The sequence below is a fragment of the Stomoxys calcitrans genome, chromosome 5 (genome assembly GCF_963082655.1).
Source record: "Stomoxys calcitrans chromosome 5, idStoCalc2.1, whole genome shotgun sequence".
In the NCBI taxonomy this organism is placed as follows: domain Eukaryota; kingdom Metazoa; phylum Arthropoda; class Insecta; order Diptera; family Muscidae; genus Stomoxys; species Stomoxys calcitrans.
In genome coordinates this window covers 147,816,644-147,844,181 of record NC_081556.1, presented here as the reverse complement: position 1 = coordinate 147,844,181, position 27,538 = coordinate 147,816,644, and the positions used below count along the sequence as shown (strand labels likewise).

General features: G+C 38.0%; 2 protein-coding genes across 2 annotated transcripts in view; one reads left to right on the top strand and one right to left on the bottom strand.

Annotated features, from left to right (window-relative positions):
• Window positions 1–20,215, bottom strand: part of LOC106085193 (tripeptidyl-peptidase 2) — a 237,803-nt gene extending 217,588 nt beyond the window's left edge. The window contains exons 1-8 of the mRNA XM_059368489.1: window positions 19,816–20,215; window positions 19,571–19,705; window positions 19,105–19,306; window positions 18,854–19,023; window positions 18,647–18,779; window positions 8,775–9,018; window positions 581–945; window positions 163–352 (exon numbers count right to left, since the gene is read on the bottom strand). Coding sequence (XP_059224472.1) covers window positions 163–352; window positions 581–945; window positions 8,775–9,018; window positions 18,647–18,779; window positions 18,854–19,023; window positions 19,105–19,306; window positions 19,571–19,705; window positions 19,816–19,995 — 1,619 coding nt within the window. The 5' untranslated portion in view covers window positions 19,996–20,215. The remainder of the gene's footprint in view (window positions 1–162; window positions 353–580; window positions 946–8,774; window positions 9,019–18,646; window positions 18,780–18,853; window positions 19,024–19,104; window positions 19,307–19,570; window positions 19,706–19,815) is intronic.
• A 1,471-nt stretch (window positions 20,216–21,686) lies between these two features.
• LOC106085194 (uncharacterized) lies at window positions 21,687–27,512 on the top strand. The gene is made up of 3 exons (XM_013249302.2): window positions 21,687–21,893; window positions 22,113–22,199; window positions 27,368–27,512. The coding sequence occupies exons 1-3, from the start codon at window positions 21,795–21,797 to the stop codon at window positions 27,392–27,394; spliced, it is 213 nt and encodes a 70-aa protein (XP_013104756.1). The 5' UTR covers window positions 21,687–21,794; the 3' UTR covers window positions 27,395–27,512.
• The last annotated feature ends 26 nt before the right edge of the window (window positions 27,513–27,538 follow it).

Genomic DNA, 27,538 nt, shown 5'->3' with positions numbered 1-27,538 from the left:
CAGGACAGACTTGCACACACACATCCACACACACACACACACACACGCAGCCACAGGACAATTGTAAGGATATAACTAAATAGCAATGTAAATACACACATGAATGGACATGGATACTTATAAAGCGCTCACACACGCACACACACATGCACCTACACATACCTTAACATATTCTCGGCTGCCTTATCATGCTCCATCAAATGCTCGAAAGCCTTTTCCACATTCAAAAGTCCACTGCCTTGAGCAAAGGGATCAACATAACCCAATTTGGTGGCAGTAGCACAAATGGCACGTTTTATGCTAAAGGGTGAATAGGCAACCTTACGTTGTTTCAAACCCGAGATGAGCAAGGCTGTAACGAAGAGTGAGAGAAAAAAAAAACAACACAAACGAAAACAAAGTCAAAGGCAAACAAATAGGCAAATAAATGAGAAAAAAAGTGCCAGCCAACATAACAGGAAATGGAATGAAAGGCAACAAAGACGTTTATTCAAGTGTTACATTATTGCCCCAGCCTTTCACTCTCCACTTCCCCCTCGTTTGGGCGATTAAAGCTTAAACACCTAATACTACTACTTACCTATGGCACCAGCCACATGAGGTGCTGCCATGGATGTGCCATTCATTAGAACGGATTTACTCATGGTGAATTGTGGCACGGATGTTATAGCTCCACCAGGAGCACATACCGTTACGCCTTGACCACCATCAATACAGGGATCTCGGGATGTCCAGGTATAACAATTGGCCGGCAGCTTTTCACGCAACGCATATTCGGCTTCCATCATTTGTGGCGAAACATAGGCACCCACTCCAATGCAACTTGGTTGGGCTATGTCGGGTGGGGTGCCCACAGTGCAAAGGGCTGGGCCATGATTACCCGCGGAGGCCACCCATACAACGCCATATTTATTAACAACTTCACTCATAAGTTCACCAATGCGGCTAAACAAGAAAAACGAAAATAACAACAACAAAAGCAGAATAAAGTTAAATAGCCAGAGCAAGCAGATGAGAGCGAACTTTTTCATTTCCCATTGCAAGTCAAAGGAAATGCTTAACATGAAAATAGAAAAGAAAAATAAAAAAACTAAAAAAATACTTTGGGAAATTTCCTTTGGATTCTTTTTCTTCTCGGTATGTGGCAATGAGAGAATATCGTTTGGTTGGGTTAACGTAACAGCTACAAAGGATACAAGGACTAACTTTGAGTTTAGTTGAATAGAGATTGGTATTAGTGTTTAGTAACTTCCCAGAGGCAGAAATCAAGTCAGGCCTTGTTAAAAGACTATAGCCTAGACACAGGCCTACATTTCCCATTACAAAGAGGTGTCATTGGCACAGTCTCAATTACCAAACCCTTATAACAGGTCTGGAATACATAAGGGATGACCTCGGCACGGGGTGCAACTTTCAGCTCCGTTTTGTGTGGTGTTCATCTTTATAACAAGTAGCTCAGACGGGTCCACAGGTTGCGCATGGTGGAAAGCTCCATAAGTATACGGAACAGCTGAAACTGCATTCGCGGATAATTAATTGTATCGAGTGGAGTCTGCGTGAGAGGCCGTGCAGCACCGGCGACTGCTTAAATGCTAAGTGCCTATAATGCACGATACGACAGGGCGAGTAATTGGCGCCTTTAAATAACCAATGGCCATCTTACCTTGATCTCTCTCTATACATAAAAGAGTCGCGTGATTGACTGTTTGAATGACTGTGTGCGTGGCATTGGCATTGTTAAAGGAGATCACTATTTATGTGTGAGTGTTAAATATGGGGCCAGTAGATGAGAGCGAGAGAGAGAGAGAGATGAGCAGTTGAATGATCTTAATATAGAATATGCTTTACTTTGCCGGTGTTGTGGGGGTGAGTGATATGGGTTGTGACGTCATCGTCAGAAAATTGTTGTTACTTTTTACAGTAGCATCATTGAATGCAATGACATGCTATGAGAGCATTCAAAAGGTGAGAGTAAGAGAACAGTTAGATGTGCGTGGTATTGGGATTGTTAAAAGAGATCACTATTTATGTAAGGGTTTGAATATGGGGTCAGTAGATGAGATTAAGAGAAGTAGCAGTTGAATGAGCTTAATATAGAATATGCTTTACTTTGCCGGTGTTGTGGGGGAGAGTGATATGGGTTGTGACGTCATCGTCAGAAAATTGTTGCTTTTTACATAAACATCATTTAATTTTATGAATGCAATGACATGCTATGAGAGCATTCAAAAGGTGAGACTAAGAGAACAGATGTGCGTGGCATTGGCATTGTTAAAAGAGATCACTATTTATGTGTGGGAGTTAGATATGGAGCCAGTAGATGAGAGTAGGAGAAGTAGCAGTTGAATGAGCTTAATATAGAATATGCTTTACTTTGCCGGTGTTGTGGGGGTGAGTAATATGGGTTGTGACGTCATCGTCAGAAAATTGTTGTTGCTTTTTACAGTAGCATCATTTAATTGTATGAATGCAAGGGCTTTCAATGAGAGCATTCAAAAGGTGAGAGTAAGAGAACAGATGTGCGTGGCATTGACATTGTTAAAAGAGATCACTATTTATGTGTGGGTGTTAGATATGGGGCCAATAGATGAGAGTAAGATAAGTAGCTTAATATAGAATATACTTTGCCGGTGTTGTGGGGATGAGTGATATGCGTTGTGACGTCATCGTCAGAAAATTGTTGTTGCTTTTTACATAAGCATCATTTAATTGTATGAATGCAATGACATGCTATGAGTGCATTCAAAAGGTGAGAGTAAGAGAACAGTTAGATGTGCGTGGCATTGGGATTGTTAAAAGAGATTACTATTTACGTGAGGGTGTTAAATATGGGCAATGGTAACTTAGGCCACGCATAACTGTGTGGTTATTATGTCGGCATATTAAGATTTGAGTGGAATAAAAAATGAAGCTAATTTGTATTATAAGTAGACGACTGGTTGGATGCTTATAAATTTTATATAAATTGAAATTATATGATACATGATTTGCTGGTTGTTCAAATAATTTAGGTAGGGCAACAACAGTAAAAAAATCGCATTTATCAACAAAAGGAAGAAAACTAGCGAGTTGTTGTTGCTTTTTTCTTAGGTGTCAATATTTTATGCATATTCATATCAAACTATGAGAGCAGTTAATAGGTGAAAGTGTGAGGGTGCTATGATGGCGAGTGATTTTCGTATCCTTATTGTTGTTTACATTGGAAGTCAGTCAATAGCTTCGACTGCATACTGTAATGTGGGCATTTTAAACTAATTTTTAAGACAGTATGGAGTGCGCGGGCGTTATTACATTAAGAACAACGACAACAACTCCAACGGGTAAAAATCGAAGTGGAATTTGAAAAGCCAATCAGTTATGAACGATTCTGTTCAGTCATGATATTTTATTGTTTGGCGGAAAATATTTCACGAAAATTTTTTCAATTGAAAATAAAAAAAGGCAATTTTCAATCAAAAAATTAATTGATTCATTCATTTTTAAACCCTTCACCATAGGATGGGGGTATACTAATTTCGTCATTCTGTTAGTAACACTGTTATATATCGGGCCATATGTAAATTGTAAATGAGACAAATCGTTTAGACTTCTCTAGCCTCTGGAGGGCGCAATTCCTATCTGATTTGGCCGAAATTTTGCAAGACGTGTTTTGTTATGACTGCCAACAATTGTGTCAAGTATTGTCTAAATCAGACCATACCTTACATAGCCGCCATAAAACCGATCTCCCGATTAGACTTCTTGGGCTTCTAGAGGGCGCAATTCTTATCCTATATGGTTGAAATTTGCATATGTCGTTTTGGTATGACGTCCAACAGCTGGTATATAAGAGTGGTTCAAATCGGTCTATAACCTGAAGTAGCTGCCGTATAAGCCGATCTTGGGTCTTGACTTCTTGAGCTTCTAAAAGGCGCAATTCTTATCCAATTTGGCCGAAATTTTGCATGAAGTGTTCTATTTTGACTTCCAATAACTGTTTCAAGTATGGTCTAAATTATTCCATAACTTATATAGCCACCATATAAACCGATCTCGCGATTGGACTTCTTGTGCTTCTAGAGGGGGCAATTCTTATCCAATATGGTTGAAATTTTGCATATATTGTTTTGGTATGACATCCAGCAACTGCTGGATGTATGGTCTTAATCGGTATATAACCTGATAAAGCTGTCATATAAACCGATCTCCCAGTTTGACTTTTTGAGCCTCTGGAGGGCGCAATTTTTACTCGATTTGCCTGCAATTTTGAAGACGGTGTTTTTCTATGACTGGTGTTTTTCTATTTGAAAAAGTCATTCAAATAACTTGACAAATGCGATCAATGGTGGAAGGTATTTAAAATTCGGCCCGGAGGATCTTAGCACGCTTTAACTTGTTTTATTTGAATTTGAACTTTTTTCAATTACGATCGTGATTGATATTTTCGTTATTTTCAATCAAATAATTAAGTGATTCAATCTTTATTTTAATTGAAGCTGAATTTTTTTTCAATTACCATCGTGATTGAAAATTTTTAAATTTTCTATTAAAAAAAATTATTTGATTCAATCTTTTTTTGTATTGTATCTTAAAAAATTTGCAATAGAAAATGTAATTGAAAATTTTATCTTTTGCAATTAAACAATAACGGTCAATTCATTGACAACTCTTGTATTGCAATCTGCCAACTGACAGCTCTATCGTAAAGATTGACATTTTTGAGGTTATACATTAGGCCGGGTTGTTTTGTATTAATGAAAAAAAAATTTTAAATCGTATGGCAAAAACGAAAACTGTATACAATTCTAAGAAGTTTCTCCGAAGAAACCATGTATCTAAAATTTAATACAAATCCGCGCCTCTCGACTTAAAAATTTTTTCTCCTTTTCTTTCGATATTCGATATTTTTGTAATCAAGGTACAGGTCGCATTTGCTGTCCGATTATCGTAAAATTTTGCATAAGTTACTTCTTTAGTCCTAGGACATACGTTATTGATTTTGAACAAAATCGGTTCAGATTAAGATATAGATCCCATATATATATATTTCATCCGATATGCCCTTTTAAGGCTCTAGTGGCCATAATTTTGGTCCGATCTTTACATGTTGGTCCATTTAATGTACCAACATGTGTGTATAATTTTATCAAAATCGGTTCAGTATTAGATATAGCTCCCATATATATTTTTCATATGATACGACATCATTTTTTTCATATGATATGACATTTTTAGACTCTAGTCGCCATAATTTTAGTCTGATCTTTACAAGATGTTGCTTAAGACGTTCTAGTTAGTGTTCCAACATGTGTGCATAATTTTATCAAAATCGGTTCAGTTTTAGATATAGCTCCCATATATATTATTCATCTGATATGACATTTTTGAGCTCTAGCAACCATAATTTTGATCGTGAACATTTTTGTGTGCTTTTTTTTACAACTTTCGACGTGAATTAACTTAACAACAGTGCATCGATGAACTTAATTCAATTTTTGGTGATGAAGCTCCATCTGTTGTGCTTAAAACGAACTTTATTGGCAGACATCAAAATGAACACTAATGTCAATATGAGAGAAGTAACAGAGTTGCAAATTAATGTACAAGCAGGGTTGCTATATTGTTATACTATAAGAAGTGCAGGAGAAAAAGTCTTGCATATATTTCTTCATTAATTCTCAACATTTTATGATTGATTTTTAAATTTTTTTTTCTGTGTATACATTCAATGAAAACATTTTTATAAGAATAGTTTATCTATCTATATACATACATATGTACACAAAAAAAGACGCGTTAATGATTGATTGCTAACATGAAAAGCGTAAAAAATAATAAGGTTGAAAAAAAATTTTTTAAATGTTACTTGAATCGGGAGAGAATGTACTTTCAGTGTCAATTGGTAAAAAAAAAATAGTAAAAGGATGGTATTATGTGTAAAGATCGAAATAGAAATAATATAGAAAGGCAGTTGTGAACGAATCTGCTCAGTCATGATAATTTACTATGTACTCAGTGTATGAAAAAGTTGAAGTGTTTTTCACAGGGAAAGGTGGAATATATGTATAATTTTTTTTATATTAACTGGTGGGCGTCATATTTTTTTCTTAAGAAAAAAAATCAACTTGATTTTGTTTTTTAGGTTATACTGTCATACATATGTATGTCAACAACGGTTGATGGAACGAATGTTAATGTTATCTAGAAATATACAGCGAAAGTACTAACAAGTAAAAGTGTGCTAAGTTCGGCCGGCCGAATCTTGGGAACCAACCGCCATGGATTCTGCTAAAAAATGGGAGTTATATCTGGTTATGGACCGATTTAGCACAGTTGTTGGAAGTCACAACGAAACACTATGTGCAAAATTTAAGCCAAATCGGACAAAAATTGCGGCTTCCAGGGGCTCAAGAAGTCAAATCGGGAGATCGGTTTATATGGGAGCTATATCAGGTTATAGACCGATTTGGACGGTACTCGGCACAGTTGTCGGAAGTCACAACGGAACACTATATGCAAAATTTCAGCCAAATCGGATGAAAATTTAGACTTACAGGGGCTCAAGACGTCAAATCGGGAGATCGGTTTATATGGGTTCTTGACCGATATGAACCGTACTTGGCACAGTTGCTGGAAGTCACAACGAAACACTATGTGCAAAATTTCAACCAAATCGGACAAAAATTGCGGCTTCCAGGGACTCTAGAAGTCAAATCGGAAAATCGGTTTATATGGGAACTACATCAGTTTATAGAACGATTTGGACGGTACTTGGCACAGTTGTTGGAAGTCACAACAAAACACTATGTGCAAAATTTCAGCCAACTTCGATGAAAATTTAGGCTTCCAGGGGCTCAAGAAGTCAAATCGGGAGATCGGTTTATATGGGAGCTATACCAAGTTGTAGACGGATTTGGATCGTACTTGGCACAGTTGTTGGAAGTCATAACAGAATATCACATGCAAAATGTCAGTCAAATCGGACAAAAATTGCGGCTTGTAAGGACTCAAGAAGTCAAATCGGGAGATCTGTGTATATGGGAGCCATATCAGGTTATATACCGATGTAGACCGTTCCCGGTACAGTTGTTGGAAGTCATAACAGAACACCGCATGCAAAATTTCATCCAAAGCGGATAAAAATTGCGGCTTCCAGAGGTTCAAGAAGTCAAATAGGGAGATCGGTTTATTAACATGAAGATTTTTTTGAAATTCGTACGTTTGGGTACTAAAATGTACAGAAAAGTACTTTCTTTACGGATTGAGCTAGAGCTCTGTTATTTGGGATGCAGGTACACCCAGACAGTATTTATCTGGCAACATGAAAATTTTTTTGAAATTCGTACGTTTGGGTACTAAAATGTACAGAAAAGTACTTTCTTTACGGATTGAGCTAGAGCTCTATTATCTGGGATGCAGATACACCCTGACAGTATATATCTGGCAAAATGAAGATTTTTTTGAAATTCGTACATTTTGGTACTAAAACGTACAACATTTTAATTTCTTTACGGATTGAACTAGAGCTCCGTTATTTGGGATACAGATACACCTTAACAGCATATATCTGGCAACATGTCGATTTTTTGGAGATTCTTAAATTTGGGTACTAAAATATACAGAAAAGTGCTTCCTTTACGGATTGAGCTAGAGCTCTGTTATTTGGGATGCTGGTACACCTTGACAGTATATACCTGGCAACATGAAGATTTTTTTGAAATTCGTACATTTTGGTACTAAAACGTACAAAACGGTACTTTCTCTACGAGTTAAGTTAAGGCACTTAAAATTGGAGGCCACTGTAGCACAGAGGTTAGCATGTCCGCCAATGACGCTGAACGCCTGGGTTTGAATCCTGGCGAGACCATCAGAAAAATGTTCAACGGTGGTTTTCCCCTCTTAAAGCTGGCAACATTTGTGAGGTACTATGCCATGTAAAACTTCTCTCCAAAGAGGTATAAAAAGGAGGTCCCTTGTCATTGAGCTTCAATGTAGAGTTTTGTTTTTGGTCCCAGCGCTTTGGACAACTGGGAGCTGCGTATGATTTGATCCATGATATGTTGTGATGGTTGTTCATATACTCAAAGACTACGAATACGACGAATGGTTTTTCTCCTTGCCTTTTCACACACACGGAATGCTTAATAAATTTTCGGTTGAATAACCGACTGAGTTCCTGAGTTCATCTTTCTTGCTGGGGTTCAAAAGCAACTTAACAGTAGACCACAGTTTGCTAATGACAACTATGAAGTCACATTGCTTCAAGTGCTTTGTCTTTAACCACCCTGCTGATTTTCAGATTCAGTAAACTGTCCTACGATCTATTGACTGTTATATGAAGCTCTCCGCATGTAAGAAAGTGGTATGTGACATTTGTTTTTCCTGAAGGAATTTGTAATGGATACTTTAAAAATTGTTTGACTTCTCATGGCCCTTAAACTCCGCTCCTGGTTTTGCCTAAAACAACCATCCAGTGAGCCACACACATTCAATCACATAGGAAACAACAACAACACAGAGGAAAAGTGCAGCCAACAAGAAACAAAAAAACAATTACCTTAAGTAAGGTTTTCTTTTTCTACGTCGTTTCTTATCAATTGCATCAGGATATCTTGATTTATAGTTTGTAGTTGTTGCAGTTGGTTGGTTGTATTTAGGATTATGTGAAACAAAAAGGAATTATTGCAAAAGAATTCAAAGGAAATTTCATAAGATTGGACTCAAGTGCTAATTCTTCTATTGAAACTGCAAATAGAACAAACGAAGTTATGCACTGCGCAAAACAAATCTCTTACCCGCAATTGGACCAATGGGAGTGTTCACCATAACTCATATTGATGACATCAACTTTTCTGCCAGTACGACAAAGTTCCATGATTTTCATCACGGCGCGCACAAGACCAGTGCCCGTTTCCATGGAGCCCAAACGTCCATCGCCAATGGTGAGGGAGACAATTTTAGCATTGGGCGCTACACCATTGAGATCATTGGAAGCATGATTGCCACTGGCAATGGAAGCCACATGAGTGCCATGGGAAGCTAGAAAAGAGATACAAAAAGAAAATGATGGTCACATTACACATAAAACACTACAATAAAAAAACTTAAAAACAGTTTCGTAATGATTTTATTTTGAAATATGAATTTTAAAAATTGTTATCTTATTTTTTTTAGGTTTTGTCAAATTTTATTAAAATTTTGTCAAAATTTTATTTCTATAGAAAATTTTGTCAAAATTTTATTTCTATAGAAAATTTTGTCAAAATTTTATTTCTATAGAAAATTTTGTCAAAATTTTATTTCTATAGAAAATTTTGTCAAAATTTTATTTCTATAGAAAATTTTGTCAAAATTTTATTTCTATAGAAAATTTTGTCAAAATTTTATTTCTATAGAAAATTTTATTTCTATAGAAAATTTTGTCAAAATTTTATTTCTATAGAAAATTTTGTCAAAATTTTATTTCTATAGAAAATTTTGTCAAAATTTTATTTCTATAGAAAATTTTGTCAAAATTTTATTTCTATAGAAAATTTTGTCAAAATTTTATTTCTATAGAAAATTTTGTCAAAATTTTATTTCTATAGAAAATTTTGTCAAAATTTTATTTCTATAGAAAATTTTGTCAAAATTTTATTTCTATAGAAAATTTTGTCAAAATTTTATTTCTATAGAAAATTTTGTCAAAATTTTATTTCTATAGAAAATTTTGTCAAAATTTTATTTCTATAGAAAATTTTGTCAAAATTTTATTTCTATAGAAAATTTTGTCAAAATTTTATTTCTATAGAAAATTTTGTCAAAATTTTATTTCTATAGAAAATTTTGTCAAAATTTTATTTCTATAGAAAATTTTGTCAAAATTTTATTTCTATAGAAAATTTTGTCAAAATTTTATTTCTATAGAAAATTTTGTCAACATTTTATTTCTATAGAAAATTTTGTCAAAATTTTATTTCTATAGAAAATTTTGTCAAAATTTTATTTCTATAGAAAATTTTGTCAAAATTTTATTTCTATAGAAAATTTTGTCAAAATTTTATTTCTATAGAAAATTTTGTCAAAATTTTATTTCTATAGAAAATTTTGTCAAAATTTTATTTCTATAGAAAATTTTGTCAAAATTTTATTTCTATAGAAAATTTTGTCAAAATTTTATTTCTATAGAAAATTTTGTCAAAATTTTATTTCTATAGAAAATTTTGTCAAAATTTTATTTCTATAGAAAATTTTGTCAAAATTTTATTTCTATAGAAAATTTTGTCAAAATTTTATTTCTATAGAAAATTTTGTCAAAATTTTATTTCTATAGAAAATTTTGTCAAAATTTTATTTCTATAGAAAATTTTGTCAAAATTTTATTTCTATAGAAAATTTTGTCAAAATTTTATTTCTATAGAAAATTTTGTCAAAATTTTATTTCTATAGAAAATTTTGTCAAAATTTTATTTCTATAGAAAATTTTGTCAAAATTTTATTTCTATAGAAAATTTTGTCAAAATTTTATTTCTATAGAAAATTTTGTCAAAATTTTATTTCTATAGAAAATTTTGTCAAAATTTTATTTCTATAGAAAATTTTGTCAAAATTTTATTTCTATAGAAAATTTTGTCAAAATTTTATTTCTATAGAAAATTTTGTCAAAATTTTATTTCTATAGAAAATTTTGTCAAAATTTTATTTCTATAGAAAATTTTGTCAAAATTTTATTTCTATAGAAAATTTTGTCAAAATTTTATTTCTATAGAAAATTTTTTTTTTTTTTTTGTCAAAATTTTATTTATATTAATGATGAGCTGACTATGCACAATAGGCGCCTTTTGTGGGCTGCAAAGATGAAGGCAAAAGAAAATGGTTGGAAGTTTGTATGGGTGCGAAATGGTGTTATTTATGCGAGGAAAAACGAAAGCTCATCTTTTATAATTTTATATAATGCATCAGACTTGGAATCGATTACCAACTGAAATAAATAAAAATTCAATTAAACACACAAATCGAAATTAAAAAAAAAAAAAAAAAAAAATAATAAAAAAAAAACAGTTTGTGTTTTCCCCTTGGCGAGCTAGAGCTCTAAACGTTTTTTTAAACATACATACATAAAAAATAAAGTACACAAAACATTGCTTTTGGCGTCGAAAAACTTATTTTTTTAAATTAAAATGAATTACACACGCGAAATTATAAACAATTTCAGCGAAATTAAAAATGAAATTATGAATTATCCTTTTTCAATACTTCATATAAATATAAGATCATTGCGAAAAAACTTTAACACTTTATTGGCCCAAACGAAAAATATTCTTAGTAAAACACGACTAATAATATTAACAGAAATAAATATAACAAGAGATGAAAACACTTTTTATGAAATCGAAGGCTTCGACTCTATATTTTTAAATAGAGAGGGAAGAGGAGGAGGAGGGATTGCTGTTTATATTAATGAGAACACAGAATACCAACAAGTACAAATTCATATGAACACAGCAGAGTCTTTGAGAATAGACATCACTGTTGCACAAAACAAAAACATTACCATCATACCAATCTATCGACCACCAAAGCTTAGCATCAAACAGTTCCTAAAAGAATTGGATGAACACATTAACAATGTAAACAAAAAACACGAGCTGATAGTTTTGGGAGATATTAACATCGATATTAAAAAAAACAACACTACGACAATTAACTACCTTGGATTGCTCTCTTCGCACGGTCTGCAATGTATGATCAAAGAGACAACAAGAGAAGACACAAATAAAAGAACCAATACATGTATAGATCATCTCTTTATAAGATGTAATAGAAAAAGAGAAAGGGCATATGCAGCCATAATAAACACAGCAATAGCCGATCACTATGCAATAATGGGATGCTTGGATCATATAAACGAAAAAATTAAAATAAGCAAAGGAGACAATGCACAGGGTAATACAAAAGTTAAACTTAATAATAGAAAAGTTAACCAATTGGTTAAAGATACAGACTGGAAAATGATAATAGACCAAACAAACAACGCCAATGACTTATTTAACAAAATTTATACGAAATTCGAAGAAATATATAAAAAGTGCGAATACACTGTAAAAAACCAAATTAAAAAACGAAATCCGCATCCGTGGTTAAACAACGAAATACTTAAATGTTGCGAAATACGGGATAAATTACACAAAAAATGGTTGAAGAACAAAAACAACAAAAGTAATGAAAATATATATAAAACCTTCAATAATAAACTAAATAAAATGATAATCTATTCAAAAAATCAATACAATTACAATCAATTTTTGCAAAATAAAAACAACATACGCGGAACATGGCAAATTATAAATAAAATAACAGGTAAAAAAATTCAAAATATAGATGAAACTATTAAGAAAAAATTTTCAACCGAAAATACTAAAGAACTAACAGAAGAATTTGCCACTACACTTGAAAAAAATGTGAATAAAATAATTCACATTTGCCCTATAAAAACCAGCCCAAGTCTAAGTACCAGCTTAAGTAATACCATATTCGTTGAAGAAGCCAGCGAAGAAGAGGTTTATAATATATTGAAAACACTAAACGAAAGGAAAAGTGCAGGGATTGATAGCGTGAGGGCTGTGGATTTAAAAGCAGGTGCGGGATATCTCACACCAATTATTACCGAATTCATAAACAGAAGCCTTAATAACTCAATTGTTCCCGATCTCTTAAAAACTTCAATAGTACGGCCAATATACAAGAACGGTAGTAAAGCTGACTTTAACAACTATAGACCTATTTCTATTCTATCTGTTATAGAAAAGGTATTAGAAGAAATCATGGTGAGACGACTAACTAGCTTCCTGAAGAGATATAAAGTATTAAGCGATAACCAGTATGGATTCCAAAAGGAAAAGAATATAAATCAGCTTCTCGGATATTTCTCTAACTGCATTAATAGAAATCTTGATAATAAAAACCATTGCCTTGTTTTATTTATAGATTTTAGCAAAGCATTCGACACCCTGTCACATACCCAGCTACTGAACACATTAGAAAAATCTGGAGTAAGAGGCAATTGCCTAAACTGGTTCAAAAGTTATCTGAACTGCAGAAAGTATCGGGTAAAAATAGATAATACGATGAGCAGTCACATAACAACAAGCTACGGAGTACCGCAGGGTTCGAAATTGGGTCCAATACTCTATATTATCTATACAAACGAAATGGTGAAATTACTGAATAATAGCGAAATGTTCTCATATGCGGACGACACTGCAATAGTCGTTGCACACAAAGACGTAAAAGAGGCAGAAAAAGTTATGCAATCTGAGTTTAATGCAGTATGTAAATGGTGCCACGACAATGGCCTTATAATAAACTCCAGCAAAACAAAAATAATGCACATTAGACCTCGACACATTCCGCATGCAGATATTGAGATAATCTTTCACGATTTTAACTGTCTACATCAAACACAACTGAGCGGCAGTGACGATTATTGTACAACAAAGATTGAACTAGTTCCTACATATAAATATTTGGGAGTGCACCTAGACCATAATTTCAAATGGAAAGTACAAATCGAACAACTTACCAAAAAACTACGAAGGTCCATGTTTGCTCTATACCATCTAAGCAACTGCTCACCATACTATGTCTTAAAGCAAGCCTATTTCTCTCTAGTCGAATCACAATTACGACATGGAATTACGGCTTGGGGCAAGTCAAAGCAATGTAGGCTGCTTCAAAAGTACCAAAACCGACTTGTAAAATTCCTGTATAAAAACAACAAAACCATACAAACCAACCAAAACGCGCCAATGGATCATAATCTCTTTAAATTACTTGGCATCCTTAACATTGAAGGCATATACAACGCGACTATATGTCGTGAATTCTACAACTCTGATTTTTTAAAACACATACAACACACAAGAAACACCCGAAGTAGGCTCAATGGAAAATATCATATACCAAGACACAACAACGACTACGGCAAACTCTCACTCATCACAACTCTACCAACTCTGCTAAATAAATTACCATTAGACATATTAAATACGAACAAAAATGCAATAAGAATGAATATGGTCAAGAAATACCTACTATCATACTAAAAATTAATGAATTAAAATGTTAAAAAGTATTGTTATTAGTACAATTTTTGAGAAAAATGTAATTAGTAAAATCTTGAAATTTATTATTATCTTGTTATAAATATTACAGCTTGGCTAAGATCCCATCCTGCAGACAAACCGAATGGTTTCGTGGGAACTTAATTTTTTTTTTTAAAACCAAAATGTAAGAAAATAAGAAAATGATAAAAATAATAAAAAAAAAAAAAAAAAAAAAAAAAAAAAAAAAAAAAAAAAAAAAAAAAATAGAAAATTTTGCCAAAATTTTATTTCTATAGAAAATTTTGTCAAAATTTTATTTCTATAGAAAATTTTGTCAAAATTTTATTTCTATAGAAAATTTTGTCAAAATTTTATTTCTATAGAAAATTTTGTCAACATTTTTTTTCTATAGAAAATTTTGTCAAAATTTTATTTCTATAGAAAATTTTGTCAAAATTTTATTTCTATAGAAAAATTTGCTCACGTAGATATTCAGCAGTCTCGTGTTAAGCACAGCCTTGACGATATGAAGGTAAGTGACCGTGAAAATAAAGAGGCTACCGAGGCGCCAGTTTCTTACCCGGTATCCAACAGACACAGAAGCATCAGCATCATCAGGTAATCAGCCTGTAAACTTCTCTACTAAGTGCAATCGCTCTGCGGGCCAGCCGTTCGATCTTGACAATAAAAATTAAGTCTCTTAACCTTGAGATTTATCAGGAAATAAATTCGCCCCTATTCCTAAATGGAATGTTTACGGGCAAATTTGCATTTGCGCAGGAGCCCCTGAACTGAAACTCATCGGCAAGGGCTGTCGCCTGAGTGTACGCTTCGTCCTTTTTTTCGTCATGGGAGAGGCACATCTCGGTGTGCTTTCTTCCCAAGCTTCTGGTTCGTGCCGGGACTGAAAAGAACGACGGAATCTTGTTCTGCTCGGTGCGGCAGAACCGCCTTCATCATCGGTCGGTGTCGGTGAGGTGTAACCGGCGCATTTGAATTTGCGCAGGAGCCCCTGAAGTAATGAACTGAAACTCATCGGCAAGGGCTACCGCCTTAGTGTACGTTCGTCCTTTTTTCGTCATTGGAGAGGCAAAAAAAGCCGGAATTTTGTTCTGTTCGGTGTGGCAGAACAGCCTGCATCATCGGTCGGAGTTATCTTTCTCTGGCCTGAAATATGTTGCAACGCGCTTTGCGAACATTGACAGCAGTGGGTCACAAGAGTCGCACTTAGTTCATTTCATCAGAAAGCCGAGCTTACAGAGTAAGTTATTGTCCTAGTATCAACCTTTTTGTAGCAACAACAAAATAAACAAAGTGTGTCGACGTCGCCTTCTGCGTCCTCTTCGTCAGACGCCATGAGTGGATCACGTCTCGGTGATTAGCATAGCCAACGTTTTGACACAAAAACCACTGAGACATTGGCCAAGCGGTACGGTGGCCTAGTGCCTCATTCTCGCCGTGAGTAAACCAAGTCCTGGTAACCGAAGTAGCCCCCTGCCTTGATTTGGTCGTAACCCCCTTCGGGCCCCAAATAGCGTCCCGGACCACCAAGTCTAGCACGAAAGTGCATAGTTTAAGAACTGCAGCCGTAAATGAAGAGCAATCGAAAATCAAGCGATGGTGTTAAATATTCAGATCGATGAACTTTGCGAGGTGGTGTGCATTAGGTGGAGTGCGTTAGGTGGTGTGCGTTAGGTGGTGTGCGTTAGGTGGTGTGCGTTAGATGGTGTGCGTTAGATGGTGTGCGTTAGGTGGTGTGCGTTAGGTGGTGTGCGTTAGGTGGTGTGCGTTAGGTTATGTGCGTTATGTGGTGGGCGTTAGGTGGTGTGCGTTATGTGGTGGGCGTTAGGTGGTGTGCGTTAGGTGGTGTGCGTTAGGTGGTGTGCGTTAGGTGGTGTGCGTTAGGTGGTGTGCGTTAGGTGGTGTGCGATAGGTGGTGTGCGTTAGGTTATGTGCGTTATGTGGTGGGCGTTAGGTGGTGTGCGTTAGGTGGTGTGCGTCCAGATCGATATGGTATTAAATGGAGTAAGATACGCTGAGCAGGCGAACAGATTACGTTGTTAACCTCTTTGGCATCAATCCTAATCCAGTAGGAACTGAGGTGGCTTCATCAACCGAAATAGAATGCCTTCAAGTGCCATGGGCGGCGCCATTCACTCGGAAGCTATTTAAGGCGTCCGCTACTGCATTCTCGTGAATGCAATTTAGACCCTCCTAATACGCTGCTTGACCTAGAAGCTATCTCGTTCATGTAGAGACAAACGGACGTCTCTGGACGGCAATTGAAGTTCAGTAGTTATTACTTAGACATATAAGTGTGCCTACTTACAGGTAGGTTGTTGTTATTATTGTAGTCACATTTTCATGTGGAGGTGGCGATCTTCGTCAAGCTCCTGTAGGTGAGAAAGCTCGTTCCGGTCCAAAGGACTGATCATCGCGGGAGCAGGGTGGCAATTGGTTATCAAAAGTCGCCAATAACACGCCTTATCACATCGAGCATCATAGGGACTCAGTATTTATGGAAGAGCCGATGTCACTCACTAAGACTCTCTGCTCGATACAGAAAATTATCCGCGATTGCCGTTGCAGCTACTCTGTATGGAGCATTCCACTATCCGCCACCTGTGGACCCGCTCGGTAGCTCGCAGCTAAGCTTCTTGTGACAGCCATGAACGCCACACAGATCGGACCTGAGACTCTCTGCTCGATGCAGAAAATTGTCCGCGATTGCCATTGCAGCTACTCTGTATGGAGCATTCCACCATCCGCCGCTTGTGGACCCGCCCGGTAGCTCGCAGCTAAGCTTCTCATGACAGCCATGAACGCCACACAGATCGGACCTAACTGTTCCAGCCTGTGTGGTGCTGTGAGCAGGATTATTAGGATTATTGTTTCCTGGTAGAGGTGGTCCACATGAGAAATGAGGAGACCGTCCGTCACGGTTCATAAAGCAAGTGCTGCCAGCAAATGACTTGACGGCATTGATTCTACTTTAAACTCTATCTCAAATTGCAGTAGCACGAGCGGAGGAAGCAATCAAATATTTTGCAATAGTTGGTGCTCGGAGTTGTTACGGTATCAAAGCACATCCAAATGTATTTCCACTTTCCACGAAGTGAACAATGTGGCAAACATCTTGAAATTTTTGCAGCGAAATAAAATCGGTGAGTTAAACGTTAATCTATACCACATGTCATATAGGCGAGGCCCCAAAGCCCTGGTCGTACAAACGTCCTTAAATCACACGATCTCGATGCCGTCTGGTGGGAGCGGTATAGTTAGAGGTTGAACAGTGCCGAATATATCACCCTTCCTAGGGGAACACCCTGTTTAACTTCACGGGGCCTCGACTTTTTATGCTTAATTTCCACATACGACTGGCTCCAAAAATCTATAATTTTTCCCAGATGTCATATAGGCGAGGCCCCAAAGCCCTGGTCGTACAACTTCCATAAATATTTCAATTTTTATTCCGTCTGGTGGGAAAGGTTAAACAGGGCCGGAGATTTCAATCCACCAAGTGGAACACCTTTTTTAACAATAAGGGACTTCCACATCTTATCCCTAAATTCCACATACGACTGGCACCAAAAATTCTCCAATCCCGTGGCAGCCGGTTGGACGTATCGGATTGTCCCGATGGAGTTCTTCATCGGCAAGGGTTGCCGACTCAGTGTATAACACACTGCTACAACAACAACCAAAATTCTCTAACAAAGATTCTGGGTCTGGTGGGAGGTTCGTTTGACCATGTCGTCAAAAAGCGTAGGATGGCTGACTTTCATTGAAATCATAAAACAACCAGTCAACTGAATCTGTTTGCCTGTGGAGGTGGCGATCTTCGTCAAGTTCCATACATGATATGGTTCATAATTCCATAGGACCGATCGCTGCGGGAACGTTGTTGTTGTTGTTGTAGCAGTGTGTTTGTTGTACACTGAGGCAGCAGCCTATGCCGTTCATGGACTTTATCGTGTCAATCCGGTACGTAGAACCGGCTCGATTATCATAGACACTCAGTATTTAAGCAAGCTGTTGTTTGAGGCCACCGTAGCGTATAGGTTAGCACGTCCGCCTATGACGCTGATTGCCTGGGTTCGAATTCTGGCGAGAATATCAAAAAACTTTTCAACGGTGGTTATCTCTTCCTAATGCTGGTACGTTTGAGAGTTAATTTGCCATGTAAAAACTCTTTAAAAAGGTGTCACAGGCACGCCGTTCGGACTCGGCTATAAACTTGAATAGGACAGCATTCAGAGATATGTGAGAAATTTGCCCCTAGTCCCTAATGGAATGTTCATGGGCAAATTTACATTTTGATGTTGCACCCGGACTCTCACTGTAAATCTTTTTTCGATAACCCTGACTGTCAGGCACTGCAATTACCCCAAATACCTTCGAAGCATTCCACTTTCCGCAACCTGTGGACTCACAAGGTAACTCCCTGCTACGCTGCTGATAACTCCCAGCTGACTGACACTTTGAAATCCCGGAAGGGCCAGCTACTGGCATTTAAGTGTAACACATTCTCTATCCCCCCATTGTAGTACCCCATTTTTCGCTAATATCCCTACGATACTTACAACACATTCCGACAATTTCCAAAACGTCTCCTTCATCATGGACATTCACCGAAATCGATAGATAATCATCGACATTTTTGATTTCATGGGTTTTTATATATTCTCCGATATGTAAAGCTTTTTCCAAATCGCCCTGTCAATCAAAAAACAGAAAATATTCATAATAATTATGAATCAAAAAAAAATGTACGATAAGATATGGTTTACCTTCTCACTGATATCAATTACTGCTTGCCAACCATTTTGAGTTTCATATAAAATACAATCGAAAGCAGTTTTTATATCTGGATAATATTTTTCATAGGCATTGAGCATATCTAAAGTATTGTCTAAATCTTCTTTGATAAGTTTTTTATCCCAGGATAACTTGGAAGTATCTGACAAGGGAGAGAGAGAGAAAGCAAATAAATAAGAACCTATACTAAATGTCATAAAGGGACCATGAATGAAGTACACACCTGGATTTTGTGCATCAAATTCATTAATTTTTCTAGAGATCTCAGCTATGGCAGTTTTGTGTGGACCATCCCACTCCTTAAGTTTGCGAGCATTGGTTAGATTCTCACGCACCTTGGATGGGCATAGATCGTAGAAACGTTTTAAGCCTAAGCGGAATTCACCATTGGCAGCAGTATTGTTGGCAATCATTTCGGAAGTTAGCTGTGAAGAGAAAAATTGAAAAATTAAATGAAAACAAGATGATGAATAATTTTCTATTAACATGGTATAAATACAACGAAATTGCCTACACTCATATTTTTCAAAAGTCATAAACATCTGGTCACCTCACAATACATCATCATTACCTTGTGCATTGTAAACAATTTCATAAACATTTTGAATACGAATGCCCTTCTCCACACCTCTGACTTATCCAAAGTGCCAACAGTTAAAGAACACAAAGAACATGTTACCAGCTCTCACCTTCAATTGCCTGCCGGAGAGACCGGTAATATAGCCTTTGTCATCCGGCTTGACCTTTTTGGTGGCATTTACATCACCGCAGCCCGTACAATCGAAACGTTCAATGACCTTTACAGTTTTTCCATCGCACAGGGTCTGCAAACAGAGAATAAAAAAAAAAACAACAAAAATTTTAGCATTTGGAGTTTTCACATGCAGTGCTTGCATGTATGTGTGAGTGCCTGTGTGGAAATTTAGATTCTAACCTCCAGACCGGTTGCTCTTGGATCAACACCGGAATCAAGTATGGCAATGGTCACATCTCGCCCATCAAACTCAGGATATTTTTGCAGGAAAGTCACCACGCCCGTTTCGGCTTTGGGCACCAAGGCTCCAGTTGGAAAGGGGGTCTCCACAACTCCGACTTCACCGCTAAATTTGGTCATTTTTATTTCTTCGAAATTCAAGGCTGGCTTTATTCCCTCTGGTCTGGTGGATCGTTGCCGTTTCGCTGAGCTTGCAAAGCAACGTGTATTTGCTAGAATTGTATTATTTAATTAAATTGCACTTTTTATTGGCGCTTTTTGGGGTTATTATTTATAACTTTTTGCGATCACACAAAACAATATAATTTCCAACTGTCATAGCAATGAAACTGCTATTTTTTGTTGTTTTTGTTTAAACCACTAGACATGCAAAAGCTTTGTGCTATGAAATGGTGATATGCGAAAGTTACTTGCACGTAACTTGAGGACATGTCAGACTGAATACTCTTTAATGGGGTATTGACACTTACAAAAACACAACTGTTGAAAGTTTGAAAATTTATGATGTGAAGGCAATGCCCGCTAAGGGCATTTCAATTTTGTGCTAAAATATATTTTTGTTTATAAGAAAAAACACATTAAATATCCTATTTGCATGTTTCTATATAGTTATATAGATTGTAATTATGAAGCAACGTAAAAAAACTGCAAAGGCACTGAAGATGGAGTTACATACCTCGCGCAGTATATGCGTACTTACGCGCATATGTCAGAAAATATTAAAATAGGTTGGTTTGTATTGTGTGAGTTATTCAACTAATGCAGACATGTATCTGACGGAATAAGTTAACAGCGCTTCAGTTAACGCTTCAAAGCGCAAAACATATGATTTGCATTTGTAAATTAGCGATATTGCAAATTGCAATTTTTGATCATGATTAGATGAGATTAAGAATACATGTCATTAAATGAAGCCTATTCGTGAAGAAGGTTTACATTACAGAAACCTTCACTAATGTCTCTAGCCTTCCTCAGGGCAAAGGTTAAGTTCTATAGTGGTGGTTGTTGTAGCAGTGTGTTGTATACTGAGTCGGCAGCCCTTGCCGATGAAGGAATTCATCGGGCTAATCCGGTACGTACAAACGGCTGCATTAGGGATTAGTTTTGATGGTAGACACCCAGGGCTGCCAGTCGTTAGGATTTTTCGTCAGTTTTGACGATTTTTTTTTGACACAAATTTCTTTGGGTGTGTTGGCAAAACTCTATCAGCTTGATGGCAAGATGGCAGATTGCACCATATGATTTGTGGTTGTTGTACAAATGAGACCACCTTTAATTGTTTCGCCATGGCTTTCTCTTATATGATGACATTTTCAATCGACAGATATGACATCCTTAATGATGTTCATGGCGCCTATCCACATTATGTTTGATCATGTGACCTAATTTTCTATTAGTGAATCCTGATAAAAGAGGAAGAACGCAACATTTTTATTCACTGATTAAATGTTCTGAAGTGGCAAAATTGCATAGGATTTTAATAAAATCGCATTTATGAACTCCGAGAAACAATTATTTAAAGTTAAAATGACTTATTTTGTTGATATTTGATTATTTCGGATGTGGTGTTAGTGCTGCCCACTTTAAAGTATAAAGCATTTAGCGGGAAGAGCGTCTTATTTATTCATAAGCTAGCGAATCCGCTATAATGGTATATAAAATACAGCAAGTACTTAAAATATAACAGATTTATCTGCAAGTATCATCTACCCATTAGAAAGCTAAAATTTAGTGGTTACGTTTAACTAATTAAAATTTAAGCCACATTATAACGCCGTTGAACTAAGCGCCTATGGAATCTAAGCCAATGGACAAACTGTCATCATCAGCTGGGCAACAGCATAATATTTTCGGCTGCTTGGTCTGTTCTCGTTTTGTAAGGGATTCACTCCATTTGTTGAACTAATAATCCAAATAAAATGTGGTTTGAAGTCTTACCATCGGCTGCCATCATCACTGTGGCCTTGTCCATTCCCACATACGCCATGTATGGCCTGCATAAGCTCGTCTTGGGCAATGTAAGTCTACGTTGACACAACAATACCTCAACGTTGCCAACAATCATCTCCAGTTGCCCCAAATTCTTATATAATCGGAAATTATATTGAAAATTTAAAGTTTTACATTTTCTCAACATATTGTTGGGCTATTGGCTGCGTGGCAACAAAAACTAACAAACATTTACTGAGTTATTGTGGTTTTGTCGGAAATAATTCACTTTTTTCTTTCGTTTTTAGGCCTACCGCCGGAATTTGGATGAGCGTTTCGATCGTGTTATGTACTTGCGCGACAGACGACTAACCGATAATCCCTACAAAATGAATGTAAGTAATATTGGTTCTTGAGTTTGTATGTATGCATTGTTTACATTTTGTTAGTGTGAGGTGTAGTACAATGTAGATAACTGGAAAATTAATTTTTGGACATAGCTTTCTTTTGGGAAAACTAAGAAAAATTCTATGAATTGCATTACAAGCAAAAGAGAATATTTTTGTTTTGCATATTGATATAATCTGAGTGTTTTTTCTAATGAGACACTAAACTGATTTACTATGAATTTTTTATAAGAGAAGTGCATCACATCCTTAGCACACATTATAATAATCTGTGTTGTATGGTGAGATGTTGTACTAGTGTCCTCGTCCATCTCGGAAAACTTAACTCAAAACGCTTATGACGTTTAATACAGTTGTTGTTGTGGAAGTGCGTTGTACACTGAGGCGCAGCCCTTGCCGATGAGGACTTCATCGGGTCAATCCGGTACGTGCAACCGGCTGCTATGGGATTGCGTTTAAATCAGTTGTAGAACTATGGTATTAACGAAATCCATGCTGATACCCAACACATGAAAATCCTCCAACATGCTGCAAAGGAGTAGTCCCCTCAAGCTACTATCAAGAAAAGGCAAACCGGGGAAAAACTGCACTTTATAGGGCGGACGGCCGATTTTTTTTAAAGACAGATTAGATAAGGAGCGGCGGCCCTGCCAGCATGTCACGTTATATGTGGACAGTCAGGCGGCTCTGAAGGTCCTGTCGCAAGTCATGTGAGATCGAGGCTTGTCGGGAGTTGCAAGCAGCGCCTCTGACGTTTGTGCTGGGTTTCGGGCTTTCAAGGGGTGAGGGGCCAGGTTTGTATCGCGGATGGAATCTGCGAGTTCTATAGTTATAGTGAACCCTCCATAGAGCTGGCGGTTTGGGATGGCGGATTCCTACTACGGCGAATGCGCAGACATGCTTTGTCCTGGCGTTGCGGGCTGCAAGGTTGCTGAGGTTCTCGGAGAACGACGATTGTCCTTGAGCTGAGGAATCGAGATCTTGTTTTGTTGATAGAAATTCTGTTGCTGTTTTTGTAGCCACATTTTCATGAGGAGGTGGCGATCCTCGTCAAGCTACTGTAGTTGAGCAAGCTCGTTCGGGTCGTTCCCGGAGAGGGAGCCTTGGACTGGGGCGTCCCGCCCTTCTCGATTCCCTCTGTTTACACGGATGGGATGATTGTACCGTGACAGGGGTGTTTGCTGAGTTCCTAGGAATTTGTAAGTCGCATAGACTTCGGGATGGGTGCAGAGCCTTGGATGTGATCCTAGATAAGGACGGCGGCCCTGCCAGCATGTCACATTATATGTGGACAGTCAGGCGGCTCTGAAGGTCCTGTCGCGAGTCATGTGAGGTCGAGACTTGTCGGTAGATGTCTGCAGCTTCTCGGACGTTTGTGGGGCTGTCAGATATTGCTGGGTTTCGGGCTATAAGGGGGTGAGGCGCAAGTTTGGATCGCGGATCTTCTATAGTGAACTCGCAGATTCCAGATGCTGGTGGTTTGGGATGGTGGATTCCTACTACGGCGAATGCGCAGACATACTGTGCCCCGGAAGCTGAGGAAGCGAGATCTTGTTGTGTTGGTGGGAATCCTAACTGACCACTGCTATGTCAGGTCGCTGATGAAGAGGACTTGGAGATGGTCAAGCATCTGCTGTACCAATACCCCACGATGGCGGGGCGAAGGCGGACTTATTATAATCTATCCCGGCGCTGGGCGCGTCCACATGTGGCGGATAGTGGAATGATGAGAAGCTGCAACGGCAGTCGCGAAAAATCAGCGGTATCGAGCGGAGAGTCTTTGTAAAAGGCCAGGCGGGACCGTCTCTTGCACAAATGCTGAGTGCTTATGATGCTCGGTATGACAGGGGGGGTTATTGGAGCCTTTAAATAACCTATGGCCACCCTATTTCCGCGGTGATCTGTCCATTGGACTGGAACGAGCTTGCTCAACTACAGAAGCTTGACGAGGATCGCCACCTCCACAAGAAAATACGGCTACAACAACAACAACAACAACCACGTTATTAATAAGAACCCCTTCTCTAAGCTCTCTACAGACATTCGACCTCCTTGTCATTATGGACTTCTGTAGAGGACTGAGGAGACTGGCGGAGCGGGTCTCTTGTCGGTGAAACTTTTTGGTCTCTGTTTCGGCCTTTCGTTTCTCTTTCTCTCTCTTTTATCTTAAGGCACGGAGCACTGTCCACCTACTTCCATACTAATCTAGCCTTCCGTTTATAACACCTCGATATATTGATTTGGGATCCCATAAAGTATATATATTTTGGATCGTCTCGACATTCGGATTCGATCTAGCCTTGTCCGTCTGTCTGTCGAAATCACGATAGAGGTCCATAACATCGGTCTATAACATGATATAGCACCCATATAAACCGATCTCCCGATTTTAGTTTTTTAGCTCTTGGAAGCCGCAATTTTTGTCCGATTTGCCTTTAGTGTTTTGCTATGACTTCCAACCCTCACCATCTAAGATAAAAAAAGTGAACCAGAAGTCTTTGCAACTGCGGTTGCCAGGCGCGTGTGCTTTAAACCTAAACGAACCCCATACATTCCAGGTATTGCCCACAAGTGTCGAGCGAAACTGTCATATGTCTATACTGTCATCCCGTCTACCGGGGTTCGAGAGTGACTTAACAGTAGACCACAGCTTGCCTACACCAGTGCCTAAGTTAAATTGCTCCAAGTGTTCCAGCCACAAATTCCGCTTATGTTCGTTGGCTACCCTGTTTATTTCCAGATTCAGCTCGCTGATTCTGGGGTTAGTGGGGTCCATACAAGGAATCCCATCACGCTCGTCTGCGAGTACCACTGCTTGCACCGGGAATTAGGGCCGTACTTGGGGTATTCGACCGGCTGGTATAAAGCGAGCGGCTGCTGCGTTAATGATGTCTCGGAATTTCCTCTCGGCCATTAGCACATACCAGGCCACCGTAGCGCAGAGGTTAGCATGTCCGTCTATGACGCTGAACGCCTGGTTTCGAATCCTGGCGAGACGATCAGAAAAAATTTTCACCGGTGGTTTTCCCCTCCTAATGCTGGCATGTGAAACTTCTCTCCAAAGAGGTGTCGCACTGCGGCACGCCGTTCGGACTCGACTATAAAAAGGAGGCCACTTATCATTGAGCTTTAATCTTTAATTGGACTGCACTCATTGATATGTGAGAAGTTTGCCCGTGTATCTTAGTGGAATGTTCAAGGGCAAAATTTGCATTACTACCACATCCGAGGGGGGTTGCAGTTCACTGAAGCGGCGATTGGTATACTCTCTGAAGCCAGCCCAATCGGCCTTCTTCTGAATGATAAATGTCCGGCGCTTAGTGGCTATGAAGTCGAGTGGCCGGTCGATGGTGAAAATTATAGGAAGATGGTCTGACCCCAAAAAGATGGCAGCTTGTCAGGATACGTCACTCAGGAGATCAGGGGATGCAATGGAAATGTCTGGCGAGCTGCTGCACCACCTCGTAATCCTAGCGGGGGCATCCTTATTCACCGTGCAAAACGTGGAGCTTTCAATCTGCTCTGCCAAAGCTATGGTATTCTCCCCTAGAGTGTCATGAAGTGTGTTGTGTATTAAAGTCCCCTAGAACCAGACGATTATGGCCAGATTGTAACAATATATAGTAAGCTTGGCCATTAATCGGGACACAGCTACCAACTGGCGGTATGTACACGTTGTATAGCTCTATCTCGGCAGTACCGGACCTGACTGCTATCCCCATGCACTCCATGTAGGGGTAACTTGCACGTGACGCAGGCGAGATGGTTCTTTATTGCCCGGAATGGTGTATCACGAAGGCCAATCCCCCACCTCCATTCCTCAAACGATCCTTACGTAGCACATTGTATTCGTGGCAACTGTACAAGCTTCGGGTGTTGGTCAGCTTTCGCTGTCGCTGCGACCAATATATCTTTCCGACTCGTGAAATCCACAATCTCAACGATCGTGCCACGGAGTCCATTGCAGTCTGGCAATATTTGGGCTGGAATGCTGCCGTTGCGTATATTGCCGTACAGGAGAGTTCGGGAGGGTCATATAGTCCGACACGAGGACGCAGAAGGCGACGACGACGACTCTTGTGACCCATTGCTGGCTATGTTCGCACAGCACCTTGACTATACTCCCGTAGTGAAGTAAGGCCAGAGCAAGATCGGAAATGTACCCACTCCATGCACCGGTTACACCTCGCCGACACTGACCCATGAGAGAGGCGGTTCTGTCGAACACGTACACTGAGGCGACCTGGTCTTTTGCTACAGTGATATCACAATGGACTCAAACTGTCTAAGGGAATCTGCTTAAAAAATAGACTGAAACTTTAACCTAATCTAACCTCGACAAATGTGCAATCTGTAGTAAGCTTTGTTGCATTTGTATACCCTCCACAATAATGGGTTGCCCAAAAAGTAAATGCGGATTTTTTAAAAGAAAGTAAATGCATTTTTAATAAAACTTAGAATGAACTTTAATCAAATATACTTTTTTTTTTACACTTTTTTTCTAAAGCAAGCTAAAAGTAACAGCTGATAACTGACAAAAGAAAGAATGCAATTACAGAGTCACAAGCCGTTGAAAAAATTTGTCAACGCCGACTATATGAAAAATCCTCAATTACTTTTTGGGCAACCCAATAGAATGGGGTTATGCTGGTTAGCCACTTCGTTTCTAATACTTGCAACTATTTATTACCCTATAAAAAATATATATTCTTGATCGTCTAGAAATTCTGAGTCGCTCTTGCATATTGGCCGTCTGTCGACATTACGATAGCGATCGAACGAATAATGATATCCGTTTGAAACTTTGCACAACAGCTGCTTATTGACGTAGGTTGTTGCGGTTTGCGAATGCGTCCTTAAGCACCTAGAGGGCGCAATTCTGCAATTCTGCTTATTGACGTAGGTTGTTGCGGTTTGCGAATGCGTCCTTAAGCACCTAGAGGGCGCAATTCTTATCCGATTTGGCTAAATTTTCTCGCAGTCATTTTTGCTACGATTAGCAAGATCTAAAACCAGTTTCAATTCCAATCGGTCTGTAACCTGACTTGACATATGCGTTCCATAGTGCTCGCTTTTACTTGTTCTTTCTATTTTAGAGTACATTTTTCTTGTAAAATATATTTCATGTAATTTATTTATTTATTTTTCCATTACAGGGTTTGGAGCATATTCCCGAGGCATAATTTAATTGAATTTTCGAATTCGTAGCTTAATTCACAAATGTGATGTGTGTTAAATTAAATAACTTTCAAATCGATTAAATAAAAACATTTCAAAATAAAAACTAAAACAAACATTGCATCTGTGTGTGTTACGATTCTTGTTTT

Bases quoted from the DNA above. Each gene is read 5' to 3' on its own strand.
- LOC106085194 (XM_013249302.2), top strand. From the start codon at position 21,795: ATGTGGTTTGAAGTCTTACCATCGGCTGCCATCATCACTGTGGCCTTG. The intron at 21,894-22,112 runs GTAAGTCTACGT...TTTCGTTTTTAG, and splicing joins ATAAGCTCGTCTTGGGCAAT to GCCTACCGCCGGAATTTGGA. The intron at 22,200-27,367 runs GTAAGTAATATT...TTTCCATTACAG, and splicing joins ATAATCCCTACAAAATGAAT to GGTTTGGAGCATATTCCCGA.